This window comes from Oryctolagus cuniculus, chromosome X (genome assembly GCF_964237555.1).
Source record: "Oryctolagus cuniculus chromosome X, mOryCun1.1, whole genome shotgun sequence".
NCBI lineage: Eukaryota > Metazoa > Chordata > Mammalia > Lagomorpha > Leporidae > Oryctolagus > Oryctolagus cuniculus.
The window spans coordinates 17,796,925-17,809,865 of record NC_091453.1 but is presented as its reverse complement, the minus strand read 5'-3'; the positions used below and the strand labels follow the sequence as shown (position 1 = coordinate 17,809,865).

The window sequence follows — 12,941 nt, the reverse complement described above, 5'->3', positions numbered from 1 at the left end:
TAAACTTCTCCAAAACAATAAAGAAGTATTTTTTTTTTAGATTATAATTTCTTTCTCTCTTCCTCAAGTCGAAGTCTCCTACATTTTGTGTCACCACACATATTCTATTGCTTTTCTTCATTTTGGGGAAGAGTGTTAGAGAATCACTAGTGGCAAATCAGTAATATCATTTCATATCCGGAAACATAATTTGATAGTAATTATAAATTTGCAGACTAGGCTTTCTATAGTTCCTGCAAATATGAATGTGTAATTCCTATTTATTTGTGTGTAGATTTATTTTTCTCTGATTTAAGTAAAACTCTGTGTTGATTGATGATGATGTTTTAATGAGTTTCGATTTTAAAAGTCCTCAAATATATCTAAAAAATTATGGGCCAAGTGTGATTTGTTAATGTTCCTCTTCCATCAACCAATTTTTTGAAGATATGTTCCAGAATTTTATCTGTTCTTGAAGAGTCTCCGGTAATTCTAAACTTCTGAAGCCTAGACCTCGTGGCCTAATTTGCTTGCTGGCCAACTTGGTTTAAATTACTCAGTTTATCTAAAACCTCATTAAGGTTTTGGATTAAGACCCAAGGTTCTTGTCTGTTCCAGTGAGTTTGAGCTGGCAAAATAGTAGTGGTCATGTGGCGAGTTCATTAGAATACTCTAGAAAGAGTGAGGCTTGGGAATCAGAGATGTACGAGTACTATTGTGTTTTACAGTCATTTTCCTATAATAGGGAAGGTGTGAGAAGCTTTGTCTTGTTTGGAAATTTTGGAAAATTATTAAACATATAGTAGTAGTTTAATGTACATTGTACGCCAAACACTTGAGTTTGGAGCTGTACTAAAAATATGTAATTCTTCCCAATTTTACTTTTCACTCATGATTGCTTGGGAGATTTGGATTAGATTTTTCTGGAAAATAGAGTTGGTAGGGAAAACACGGACCACAGCACTGCTGTATCTGTTGGAATAATCTTCAGCTGCACGCCTCTTTGCACTCATTAAGTTTATGAGGTCATTTTCATTCCTTCTACCTAAGAGATAAGCATACTGAAACTTTGGATCTTTCCAGAACATCTCCAGAAGCCACTGGGAAGCTGGACTGCAATACTCCTTATTTTACATTCTACACCTCAGTTCAGGCCACAATAGCAGGTTGCAGTATTATTAAAAGGCGGAAACCAGCTAGACAAGCGAACCGAAGGGGCTTCCTGTTTTCTCTGTAGAACATCTTCAGAATTTTCCCGTGGCTTTTACATGCTGAGGCAGTTTTCACTGGTTTTGCCGGAGCATGTCCAACGTGTGTAGCTTTGTGCCTGGAACTTGATCATGCATTCCTCTTTTCCCATGAATTTGACGCCTTCCATGATGACTTCCCACAGAGCCAAAGGAAAAATTGTAGCAGGGATATTTACCAGAGTTCAGAGAAGTCCACAGGCAAATCCAGGGGCAAAAATGTTCCAAACTTGTTTTGTGCCTCGGAATCAAGTGAATGGGTCATCTCCTCGGTAGTTGGTAATGCAGTTTGAGACATCAGGTGGTTTGATATGTGCCTCATTTTCTAGATTTCTCTACTTTTACGCTAGAACCAGCTCTGAATAAAATAATGCAAGAAGAGGAATGTAGAGTTCAGCATTTTTATCCTTCTGAGGCATGCTTTCTACCAGCTGCCATGGAAACCTGGTGTAACTTGTTTCTTGGACAGTCTCACTCTTGTTGAGTTCCGGCTCGTGAGAGCCAGTGAGCTCGTTCCCGCTTTGATCCGGGTTCTGGAAAGGCGGCTCCCAGAGAAAGTGGAGCCCGGCCTCCCACGGGGCCTGGGAATGGGAGCCTTTTAGCTTTCTTCAAGTGCCTGCATACTTCAGCTCCCCAGTCATCCGAAGCTTCAGGCCCGGACAATGGCACATTGTTTGCAGCTGTATTGCATCTTGAGGTTTCTGTGTGCATCCTACACACTTTCACAAGGCACACTTATCTCTTCCAGCTGTGAGGCAGAGGGCGTGGTGCTGCGGAGCCCTAGCAACACATGTGAATTCAAACAACATAGCCAGCGACCTTCCTTGAGTAAGACATTCAGGGCACCCCGAACACTGGTGTGATAGAAATTTGTGTGGATTCTGTAGCCTTATGGTGGAAACGGACCATTTGCCCTGCTACTTTCTTCTCATATTCCTGAATGATGGAGAATGTTGGGATTCTCATGTGCAGAAGGCTGGTGGCAGAAGACTGGTTTTCTGCAGTGGGTGGGGGAGGTACTCTGAAAGAGTGTCAGGGAGGATTAACTAGAGGCCACATGTGTCATAGTTGGAAAGTTTCAAAGGGAGGAAAATTTGAAGTGCTTTACAGAAGCCAAGAACATTGCTAGAGCAAGAACATTCCAGATGCTTGTCTCCAATACGGTCGCACAGTGATCCCCACCCTGAGAGAATCAGATCATCCTTGCTTCTCCCACTGGGATCTCTGGCCCCTGGAATCTGCCAGTTCCTCATAGGAACTGAGTCATTCGGATGGAGCTTCTGACCTCATGTAGACCATTTGTTCTGAATTCTGAGTAGGAGCAGGAAAATGGGAAAGGGCAGTAGATTTGAGGTCATAAGAGAGGAATCTGGGTTTTATGAAAGAAGAAGGGTAGGAGGAAACTGAGCCTACTGTGACTTAAGAGGCAATTGCTAAGGAGGATCAGAAAGGGAAAGAGAAGAAAGGCATCGTGCCAGGATTGTCTACACAAATGTTTGGTTAGCGCATAGCTCACGCAATATTTTTGTGTAAGTAAATGAATGAAAGACAATTTGGTGTTGGAGGCTTATCGCTTGAAAACTGCCACAGCTGTTGTTAAGGGAAAACCGATCTGGATTTGATCAAAAGTGTACTTCTGTGTCTCTACATTACCTATTTTATAAAGAGCCGAAGGGACTCAATTATGAATGCCTGTGGAGGAACCCTACACTAGCAAGCATAGGAAGCAACTCATCGTACTGGTGAATGGTGTTAGAGCAGTCTGGAGGGGAAGACTGCATTTTTGTGGATTACTGCTACAATACAGTGAGTTGGCTGAGACCACCCAAGAAGGTAAAAAGTGATGATTGAAGAAGAGACAAAGGAAGAGCACCAGTACTTGGTGGGGGGGGGGGGAGAAAGGAGGACAGTCACTGGAACCCAGATAAATCCAGTTTTACACACCAGAAAACAAGGTCCAGGGATGAGTTCATTGACTTTGAGAAGGAATCGGTGCATAAAACCTTTCAAGACACTCTAATATGGTTTTATTAAATTTCCTTCATTGATGTTCATCATAAACAAGAGATACACAAATACGTCCCAGAGGTGAGTTTTTGGGCTCATTGGCTACAATCATTATTAACTCATCTCTTAAAAGCCCAGAAAATGGAATGCAGAAAAATAGAGAAGCAAAAGACAATGCAAGTTTTTAGAGAATTTATAATTGAAGTTTAACAATATGAAACAAGAAACTATTACGGTGGACAGAGAGCCTATTGTGACTAAATGTCCATGTGAATCACCTGAGGATTTCAGTAAAATGTTGATTCTAATTTGTAGATCAGGATAGGGCCTGAGATTCTGCATTTCTAATAAGCTCCAAAAAGATGGCGATTTTGGCTAACAAGCACCCATATAGCTCCCCTTTGGTAGGTGTTGCTGGCCACCTATAGTTCCGACGTAGGTGAGGGCTACCAGGTTATAATAAGTCTCCCAACAAGCTGTGTCACATACAGACATTTATTAGCCATTTGGAATTCAGGCAACCAAGAATTCAATACAACACTCCCAAACATTTTGGAATCCAGCTAGGGCGCCATTTCTAAAGATGGAGGGCCTGTTAGATTCTTCTTAAATCCTGTTGATGTAATGGTGGGGATATTTCTAAACCTTTTCCAACAGTCCTCCTGTTTTGCAAACCGCTAATACCACCAACACAAACCCGACTAACACTCGTTGGGATAATTAATGAAACCCCTGGTGTAATAGGCGCTAAATATAGCTGAAGCACTTAGCATGGTGGCCTCTGGGGTGAGCTTTTTTGATTAATTGCTAGCCAGCCACCCCTGGAGTGTGCATTCCTGCTCAAGGCAACTGACCGCCTCTACAGTGTAGCTTATGCTAACACACACATACATCATATTGTACTGTCCACGTGAGGGTTTCTTTAAACTCTTAAAATTTACTTAATTAAAGCAAAACTTAAACAATATAAAATTCTTCCATTTTTTAAAAAAAGATTTTGTTTATGTATTTGAAAAGCAAAGTGGTACATAAAGAGAGAGAGTCTGTAGACAGAGACACAAGCAGATCCTCTATCTACTGGCTTACTCCTCAAATGATCATAGCAGCCAGATATGGGCTAGGCTGAAGCCAGGAGCCAGGAATTCCTATGTGGGTGGCCGGGGTCCAAGCCGCTGGTCCATCATAGACTGCCTCCCTGCAGCACTAGCAAGAAGCTGGACTGGAAGCACAGGTGCTCAGGCTCAAACTGGGCGCTCGCTCCAGTGTGGGATGCGGGCACCCCAAGTGGCAGTTGAATCTACTGCATCACAGCACTAGCCCACGTCTTGAATTTTCACGTACACTCATGTAAATTACCATACCAACATGCCAGTCAAGATCTAAAACATTTTAGTCACCTAGAAAATACCCTTGTTTGCCTTTGAGATCAGTTACCCCAGGTCTACCCTAAGCTACCATCTGTCATTAAAGGTGAATTTTGCTGTTTTGGAATTTCATATAAATGAAACCAAATATTCTATACTGTTTTGTGCCTGACTTCTTTTACCCAGTTTAATTTTTTTTTTTTGGTACACATTATAAGAAATTAGTTCCTTTTCTTGCAGAGTAGTGGTCTATCCTAGCGCTTGCTTATCCATTAGTCTATTGGTTTGTTTCCAGTTTTTTTGCTATTATGAATGAATCTACTGTGGACATTCATCTCCATGTCTTTTTGTGGGCATATTTTTATTTCTTTTGGGTAAATACCCAGGAATAGAATATTTGGATCATAAGATAGATATATGTTTAATTTCATAATAAACTTCTGAACTGGTTTTCCAAATTTATTGTTTTACAATCTCACCAGCAGTAAGAGTGTGTGAATTCTGTTTGCTCCATGTCTTCACCAGCATTTGGTATTGCCTGGTGTTTTTCTGTTTTTCATTCTGCTGCTAGTTTAAGTTACAGAGATTGCTTTCTTCTTTCTAATGTAAATGCAGGCTTCTGTGTTTAGTCTCTGCAAAGGCTATAAAGCTAATATTGTTGACCCAAGTGACTTGGATATGGATTAAATTATTGCCCTTTCCTAAACTCTTATTAGAATTGGTTTTGTGAGTGACATTTGATTATGGCAGTTAGTCATGTTTGCCAGTACGCTTTTTCTTTCTTTCATGTATTCATTCCGTCTGTCAGTCAGTACCCTAGTTGAATTAGACCAATTTTTCAGAGAGCAGTTGTATATTGAATTGCTGGGAAATATGGACAGAAGTAGGCGACAGGGTTCTTGTCTTCAAGGAGCTTTCTGGAGCTGGGTTCCTGAAACATAGGTACACAAAAACTCCAGAAAAGAAATGTAGCCCAGTGTGTATCAAGGCTTATGTATTGTGTAGACTTGAATAAGGGCGTCATCTAAATATAGTTTCCTGCTATGTAGCTGGATAGACAGAGGACTGTAGAAACCGCAGTAGCGTAAATTGTTCAGTTGTTATTCCATGCTGAATATTAGAATGATTGCACCTGGGAATTTAAAGCCAGTTGTTGGTCAAAGAGCACAAAATTACAGTTAATAGGAATAAGCTCAAGATCTATTCTGTAGCATAGAGACTATAGCTAAAATGATATATTGTATTGAAAAATACCAAGAAAGAGAATGTTAAGTGTTCTCAGCACAAAAATTGTAAGTATGAAGTAATGTACATGTTAATTAGCGAGATTTCATTGTTCCACAACACATATATGAATGTCAAATTATGCACCTGATAAATACATAAAACTTTGTCAATTAAAAAAAAACCAAAATTTTAAAAATGTATATTTTAATCCAAATTATACTTTAACATATATTTCATAATATACATACATACACATATGTTGAACAAAAAAATACCAAAGCCCTTAACACTGCATATCTGTGGGTGTAGGGTTATAGATGATTTGTGTACTCAGTTTTATATTTTCCTGTAATGTCTCAGTTTTTCACAGTGAGCATGTCTAAGTTTTTGGAACCAGAAAACATGTTATAGTGCCACTGGATCGTCTGCTCAGATATTGCAATTATTTCAGTAATGTATTCCTAGTTCTCTTGACTCTGATGCAGTAAAGATTTACGACAGTAGATCCAGACTACAGTCGAGAAAAAAACAACATGCCTGTCCTCCTTTTCCCCGTCGGGAACGAGGACTACTTGAATGCCCCACAGGCTGTGCCACTCACGGGACTTAGCTGTCCTGATTGCCAAAGGGCGAAGGGAGTTTGTGTTTTTCCCATCAGCAGAGCTCCACCTCCCAAATCCTGGAGCACAGACACAAGATTTTGTCCTAGCCTATTGTGGTTGTGGTTGTAGTTGTTGGCAAATCATTAGGGGTTTTTTTTTTTTTTTTGGTCTATGCTTACTGATGAAATAACAAATGGTCTTTGTTCCCCCCTTTGTCTTCAGCTGACCTGAATAATGTCAGGTTCTCCGCGTATAGGACGGCCATGAAGCTCCGCAGGCTGCAGAAGGCCCTGTGCTGTGAGTATCCGTGTGGACATCTGCATAGTCTTGCTTAAAAAACTGGGGGAGGGCATTCTCCCTTGGAGAGGGGAGCAATCACTGTCGGAAGTCCTATTGTACTAACTGTTTCATTCTTTTAAAGTATCTTTGGCTTAGTGTTTGCCCGAACTGTGTTGTTAGATTGTTTGGCATCATTCCTGTCCGTATTCCTCAGCGACTGATGTTGAATCGCTAAGACAGGGATGATTTTTGTTATCCAACAACTAGCATCGCTGTCCATAATTATCTTCATGAAGCTTGCGCTATCTCCCCAAGTTTACCTGTTTCTTCATCTTACAAAGCGTGTTTAGTATTAGGAGACTGCGACTCTGGAGTGGAATCCAACCGCAGTTCAGAGACGTGCATGGTTTCTTAGCTTGATGACTAACGTGTGGCCGAATGCTGTGATACAGGAAAGCTGATTCTACTGCTTTTCTGTGGGTTTTTTTTGTTAATCATGTATCTGCAGGGAAGTCCTGAAAACGTTATAGCTCTATCTTTGCATCAGATTTTCAGTTATCAGCCAAGTGAATGACAGTCATGCTGTTTTGTGCATGTCTATATTCACTGGTGATACGTCCATGAAACAGACTAGACAGTTCCAGTCTAATGAGGGCTCCTCATGGTGTTCATAAAGTCTGGTGACATAGAGAAATGGAAGGTCATCAGCGGTTTCTGCGGTTGGTAAAAAAGTGACATTACCTTTGTTCGCAGGCTTTATGGGCACTTTGAGGAGAAGTGAAGAGACGATTTCAGTGTCCTGTGTTTAGTTGTGTGACAGTAGAAGAATGAGATACTGTGTGAGCAGCTAGACGTACGGGGTGAGATTGAGAGGAGGTTCGGTTGAAGGGGTTTTGTCTGTCAGATGAGTCCAGAAGGGTTCGGAGGGCTCAATCCAGAAAGGATGTTCTAGCCAGAAGGAAGAGCATATGCTGAGGCCTGGAGCCCAGAGAAAGCGTGCCACGCTCAGGAGTTGAAAATACTGCACTGTGGTTAAAGCACGGAATTCCAGGAAGGGTTATTGCGAAATGCCAGGATGAGAGAGGCACTCCAGGCGGATTGTGAAAGTCTCTTTAAACGCAAACTCAAGAATTTAGAGGTCACTGGGGGGGCCATTCAAGGAATTTCAGCAAGGGGATGACATGATCAAAGTTTTGTTTAGAAAGATTATTTTGGCCTTGGGACAGAGCTAAGATTACATTTGGCTGTGGGATTGAGGGGTTGTGTGACGGGAGAGAGACCTATTGCAGTAATCAAAGCCAACGACATGGTGGCCTGACTTAACACAGTAAGGAACGAAGATAGGTGGGGAGAATTTAGAAACATTTAGGAGGTGGATTTGCTAGGCCTTTGTAATTTATGTGGTGTGTTGCATGAGGGAGAGTCAAGGAAGAAAGCACTCAGGTGCTTGGCTTGGGCTACCTGGTGAACGGTGGGCTTGTCTCATGCAGTTGGACGTGAAGCTGTGTTGCTCAGGAAGAATACGGGGATAGCATTTAGGAATCACCAGCGTGTAAATACTACTTGTAACCTATAGAGGGGGAGATGGCTTGGGGAAAGTGTAGAGTAAGAAAAGAAAAGAGTTTTTTTTTTTTTTTTAAGATTTATTTTATTTATTTGAAAGAGTTGCAGAGAGAGGTAGAGAGACAGAGACAGAGAGAGAGGTCTTCCATCCACTGGTTCATTTCCCAAATGGCTGCAACAGCCAGAGCTGAACTGATCCGAAGCCAGGAGCTTCTTCCAGGTCTCCCACACAGGTGCAGGGACCCAAGGACTTGGGCCATCCACTGCTGCTTTCCCAGGTGCATTAGCAGGGAGCTGGATCGGAAGTGGAAAAGCCGGGACTCGAGCTGGCGCCTATGTGGGATGTCGGCATTGCTAGGCCAGGCCTTTAACCCGCTGCGCCACAGCGCCAGCCCTGCAAAGAGTTATTTAAGACAGAGATGAGCAACCCACAAAGGGGACTGCTAGGGAATGGCCAGCAGGAAGCAGGAAAATCGCGAGGTTATCGTGCTGTGTATTGCGTAGGAAGAAGGGACCTATGTCAGGGTCAGATGTTGCTGGGGTATCAGGATAGACGTGAAAAAAGTGCTCATTGGATTTAGCAACAAGGAGGTCCTTAGTAACTTTGGTGAGATTTTAGAGGCACAATGGAGGTAGTCTTGGAAGTGAATCACAAGTGGGGATTGTAGACGTGGTTGGTATGAAGGGTCTTGGGCTTAGTTGTGACGAGCAGGAAGGGTGGTTGCTAGCTGAAGGGAGCTAAGGAGTTAATGAGGCACTTGAGTATATGAGGGGGCTTCAGAAAGTTCATGGACAAATGGTATTAAAATGGGAATTTTCAGTCAACTTTTAGAATCCCCTTTGTGTTCATATGGATATGAAAAGAAGGCAGAGCAAGACTAAAATTGTTGGCTTAAGAGGAGATGATAAAAAAACGAGTTCTCGGGGCTATGGGCAGGTGCTCCAGGGTCCAGGAGAGGGGGGAGATCCCGCTCTTCCACTGTAGTGAGTGGGGCAGAGGGAAGGCTCCAGGGAGGCCCAGGTAACTAAGAAACCTGGGAACAGGAGAGTGAGGGCTGCCCACCTGAAATGCTTCTGGACTCTGTGTGAGGTTGAAGGTGAATCGCGCTGATGCTGTTCACAGCCAAGGGTGAGAAAGTTGGGGTTGGGCTTATGTTTGTGGCGGTCAAGTTGAGAGCCAGCAGTCCGGAACCCAGGAGTCAGCAGAGGATTGCATGGCAGCAGCAATCTGTGGGAGTGGAGTGTTCATCCGGGCACACACAGCAGTCAGGAGGCGCGTGCTCAGGAGCGCAGGTGGGCAGAGGGACAGCTAGGCAAGAGAAGTGAGGATTTGGGCAAAAGAGTGCCTGAAGTGCTGTCTCCAAACTCCACGTTATGTGGGAGAAGCTATGAATTCCTGTGAAAGCCATTAATTAGAAAGTAGCAGGATCAAGAGGCTAAATTGGTCAGGGGGTGGAAGGAAGAGATAGAGAAAGAAGCAGAGACCAAGAAGTTGTGGTCGGAGAAAAGCAGAGCTGAATAGTACTTATTTCTCTCTTTTTTTTTAAGATTTATTTATTTGAAAAGCAGAGTTACAGAGAGGCAGAGGCAGAGAGAGCGAGCGAGCAAGCAAGCGAGCTTCCATCCACTGGTTCACCCCCCAGATGGCCACAGTGGTCGGAGCTGCGCCATTCCAAACCCAGAAGCCAGGAGCTTCTTCTGGGACTCCCACTTGGGTGCAGGGGTCCAAGAACTTAGGCCATCTTCTACTGCTTTCCCAGGTTGTAGCAGAGAGCCGGATCAGAAGTGGAGCAGCCGGGACTAGAACCGGCACCTATATGGGATGCCGGCACTGCAGGCGGCAGCTTTACCCACTACACTACCCACCAGCCCATGAACTTTATTTCAAAGGTGGAACAGTTCTGGGTGATTAGGTCTAGGAAAAGACCATTTGGGCAGATGGCAGAGGCGGAGTAGACATGCATTTCTATGTAGATGAAAAAGGGAGGGAAGGAAGGTTTAGCTTCCCGGTGAGGACACTGGTCAAGACATCTGTGTTGCACATTAGAGTTTGTGTCCCTGCTCCAGCTCCCTGCTAAGGAATGCTGTGGGAAGCAGTGGTGATTACTCAAGTAGTTGGCTCCCTGCCACCTATGTGGCTTCAGCCTCGCCCAGCTCCAGCCATTGCAGGCATCTGGGGAATGAGTAAGTGGATGGGAGATCTCTCTGTGTACTTTTCTCTCAAATAAATAATTTTGTAAATAAGAAGTTAAGGAACCGAGAGGCCAGAATGATGCATGAGTCACCCATGTTGGTGTTGAAATGATCCAGAATTGGGACTAGATCTGGGGAAGACATAAGAGCTGTGAACCCTGGCTGTCAAATCTTCAGGAATGAAAGGGTTTGACTGGGGAGTGCTGCACAGGCTAGCAATAAAAGCTTTATTTATTTATTTATTATTTTTTTTTTGACAGGCAGAGTTAGACAGAGAGAAAGGTCTTCCTTCCATTGGTTCATCCCTCAAATGGCCACCACGGCCACGGCTGGTGCGCCGCGCCAATCCGCAGCCAGGAGCCAGGTGCTTCCTCCTGGTCTCCCATGCGGGTGCAGGGACCCAAGCACCCAGGCCATCCTCCACTGCCTTCCTGGGCCACAGTAGAGAGCTGGACTGGAAGAGGAGCAACTGGGACAGAATTCGGCGCCCCAACCGGGACTAAAACCCAGGGTGCCAGCGCCACAGGTGGAGGATTAGCCTAGTGAGCTGTGGCGCCGGCCTTTTTGTTTTTGTTTTTGTTTTTGTTTTTGTTTTTTTAAAGAACAGTTTATCTTTTTGAAAGGCAGAGCGACAGGGAGAGAAGGAGAGACAGAGATTTTTTTATCCGCTGCTTCACTCCCCAAATGGCCACAATGACTGGGTCTGGGCCAGGCCATCCTCTGCTTCTTTCCCAGGGACATTAGCAGGGAGCTGGATCAGAAGTGGAGCAGCAAGGAGTCGAACTAGGGCCCATATGGGATGCCGGCACTGCAGGTGGTCGTTTTACCATATGCCACCACACCGGCCCCAACAAGATCCTTAAGGAGTTGCTGGTGTGTGGTTCTTAAATGGAAATGGAGAAGAAATATTCTCACAGTGGAAATTATTTGAAAGGAAAGAATAGGTCTTTCCTCTTCATCTTGGTATCACCAACGCGTAGCCCATAAACAGAATGTTTAGCCCAGTTTTTCATGGAATGAATGCATGAATGAAAATAAACCAAAGTGGGACCAGCGTTGTGGTGCAGTGGGTTAAAGCCCTGGCCTGAAGTGCCGGCATCCCATGTGGGCGCTGGTTCGAGTCCCGGCTGCTCGTCTTCAGATCCAGCTCTCTGCTATGGCCTGGGAAAGCAGAAGATGGCCCAAGTCCTTGGGCCCCTGCACCTGCATGGGAGACCTAGAAGAAGCTCCTGGCTCCTAGCTTGGGATCGGCACAGCTCCAGCAATTGTGGCCATCTGGGGCGTGAACCAGCAGATGGAAGACCTCTCTCTCTGTCTCTACCTCTCTCTATAACTCTGTCTTTCAAATAAATAAAATAAATCTTAAAAAAAAAGAAAAGAAACCAAAGCTTCCATTTCCTTAAAGCTTACCATCCAAAGTTATTCTTGAACTGCATAGCTGCCAAGTTTAAGCAGTTTTAAAGGGCTCCAAAGGCCTAGGATTTCCTTAGGGCCCTGTTAATGTACCATAGTTGAGACAAAGCAGTTTGGGGATAAGACAGAGTCAAGTGTTTAGATGGAGAAAATTGTCTGCCTCTGTTTCTTCTCCTGCCCCTGCCCCATGCAAGAGTAATGCTTGCCTTTGATGAAAGGATGATTATGAATTACTTATTATAATTTGTTATAGAATATTCCTGTTAGATCCTAAGCCCAGAAATAGGTTGTATGAAACATTTATGATGACTCTTTCCACATAGCGTTCCTTTTGACCCTCAGTTTAGGCATTATCCAGTTTCCTGCTTAATAAAATAATTCTACATAGTTTTTTTTAAATCATTGCAGTTTATGTTAAAATTTCTGGTAAACATCAGGGAAATGGGAAGATTTGATACTAAAAAAATGCTAGCCATTTAAGGTGATAACTTCAGTATATTTATTTCTTTCGAATTTCACTTTTAAACAGATTTGAAATTTTCAGCATTTCCCCTCTGAGTATGACTTTTCTCATATTTGAAAAAAACTTCAAGTAGAGCAAAATTAGGGTGTTTTTATCTAAATTAAGTACTGACTTCCCCAGAATGCTAGAAGGCTGCCATGTGTAGTGAGGATATAGAGTGAAGAGTTTGCAGTGCTTTTATTATTGAAAACGTGTCATCACATTGCTTAACTTTTCAACAGATGATTTAAGAATTTCCTCTTAATTTTGTATGTGCTTGGGTTTATCTTCCAGCCTTTTGTCCTTTCTATGCCTGCAAAGCCATGATAAAGAGCTATTGTCTGTAGTACAGGCAAATAAAACTTGTCCTGGCTAGCTTTTCCTACCAAAGGCTGCCTCTACTAACTTTTAAAAAAAATATATAGTTCTGCTTTTTTTTTATATTTATTTATTTATTTGAAAGAAAGAGTTGAGAGAGAGTGGGAGAGACAGAGAGTGAGAAAGAGAGAGAGAGAAAGCTCTTCTGTCCTCAGGTTCTCTCCCCAAATGGCCACAAGTGCCAGGG

At 43.2% G+C, this 12,941-nt stretch overlaps 1 protein-coding gene across 24 annotated transcripts in view; it reads left to right on the top strand.

Annotated features, from left to right (window-relative positions):
- Positions 1-12,941, top strand: part of DMD (dystrophin) — a 2,248,405-nt gene that overhangs the window by 2,133,688 nt on the left and 101,776 nt on the right. For all 24 annotated transcript variants that reach the window (XM_070067426.1, XM_051827673.2, XM_051827679.2 and 21 more), the window contains one exon: positions 6,649-6,723. In XM_070067426.1, coding sequence (XP_069923527.1) covers positions 6,649-6,723 — 75 coding nt within the window. The remainder of the gene's footprint in view (positions 1-6,648; positions 6,724-12,941) is intronic.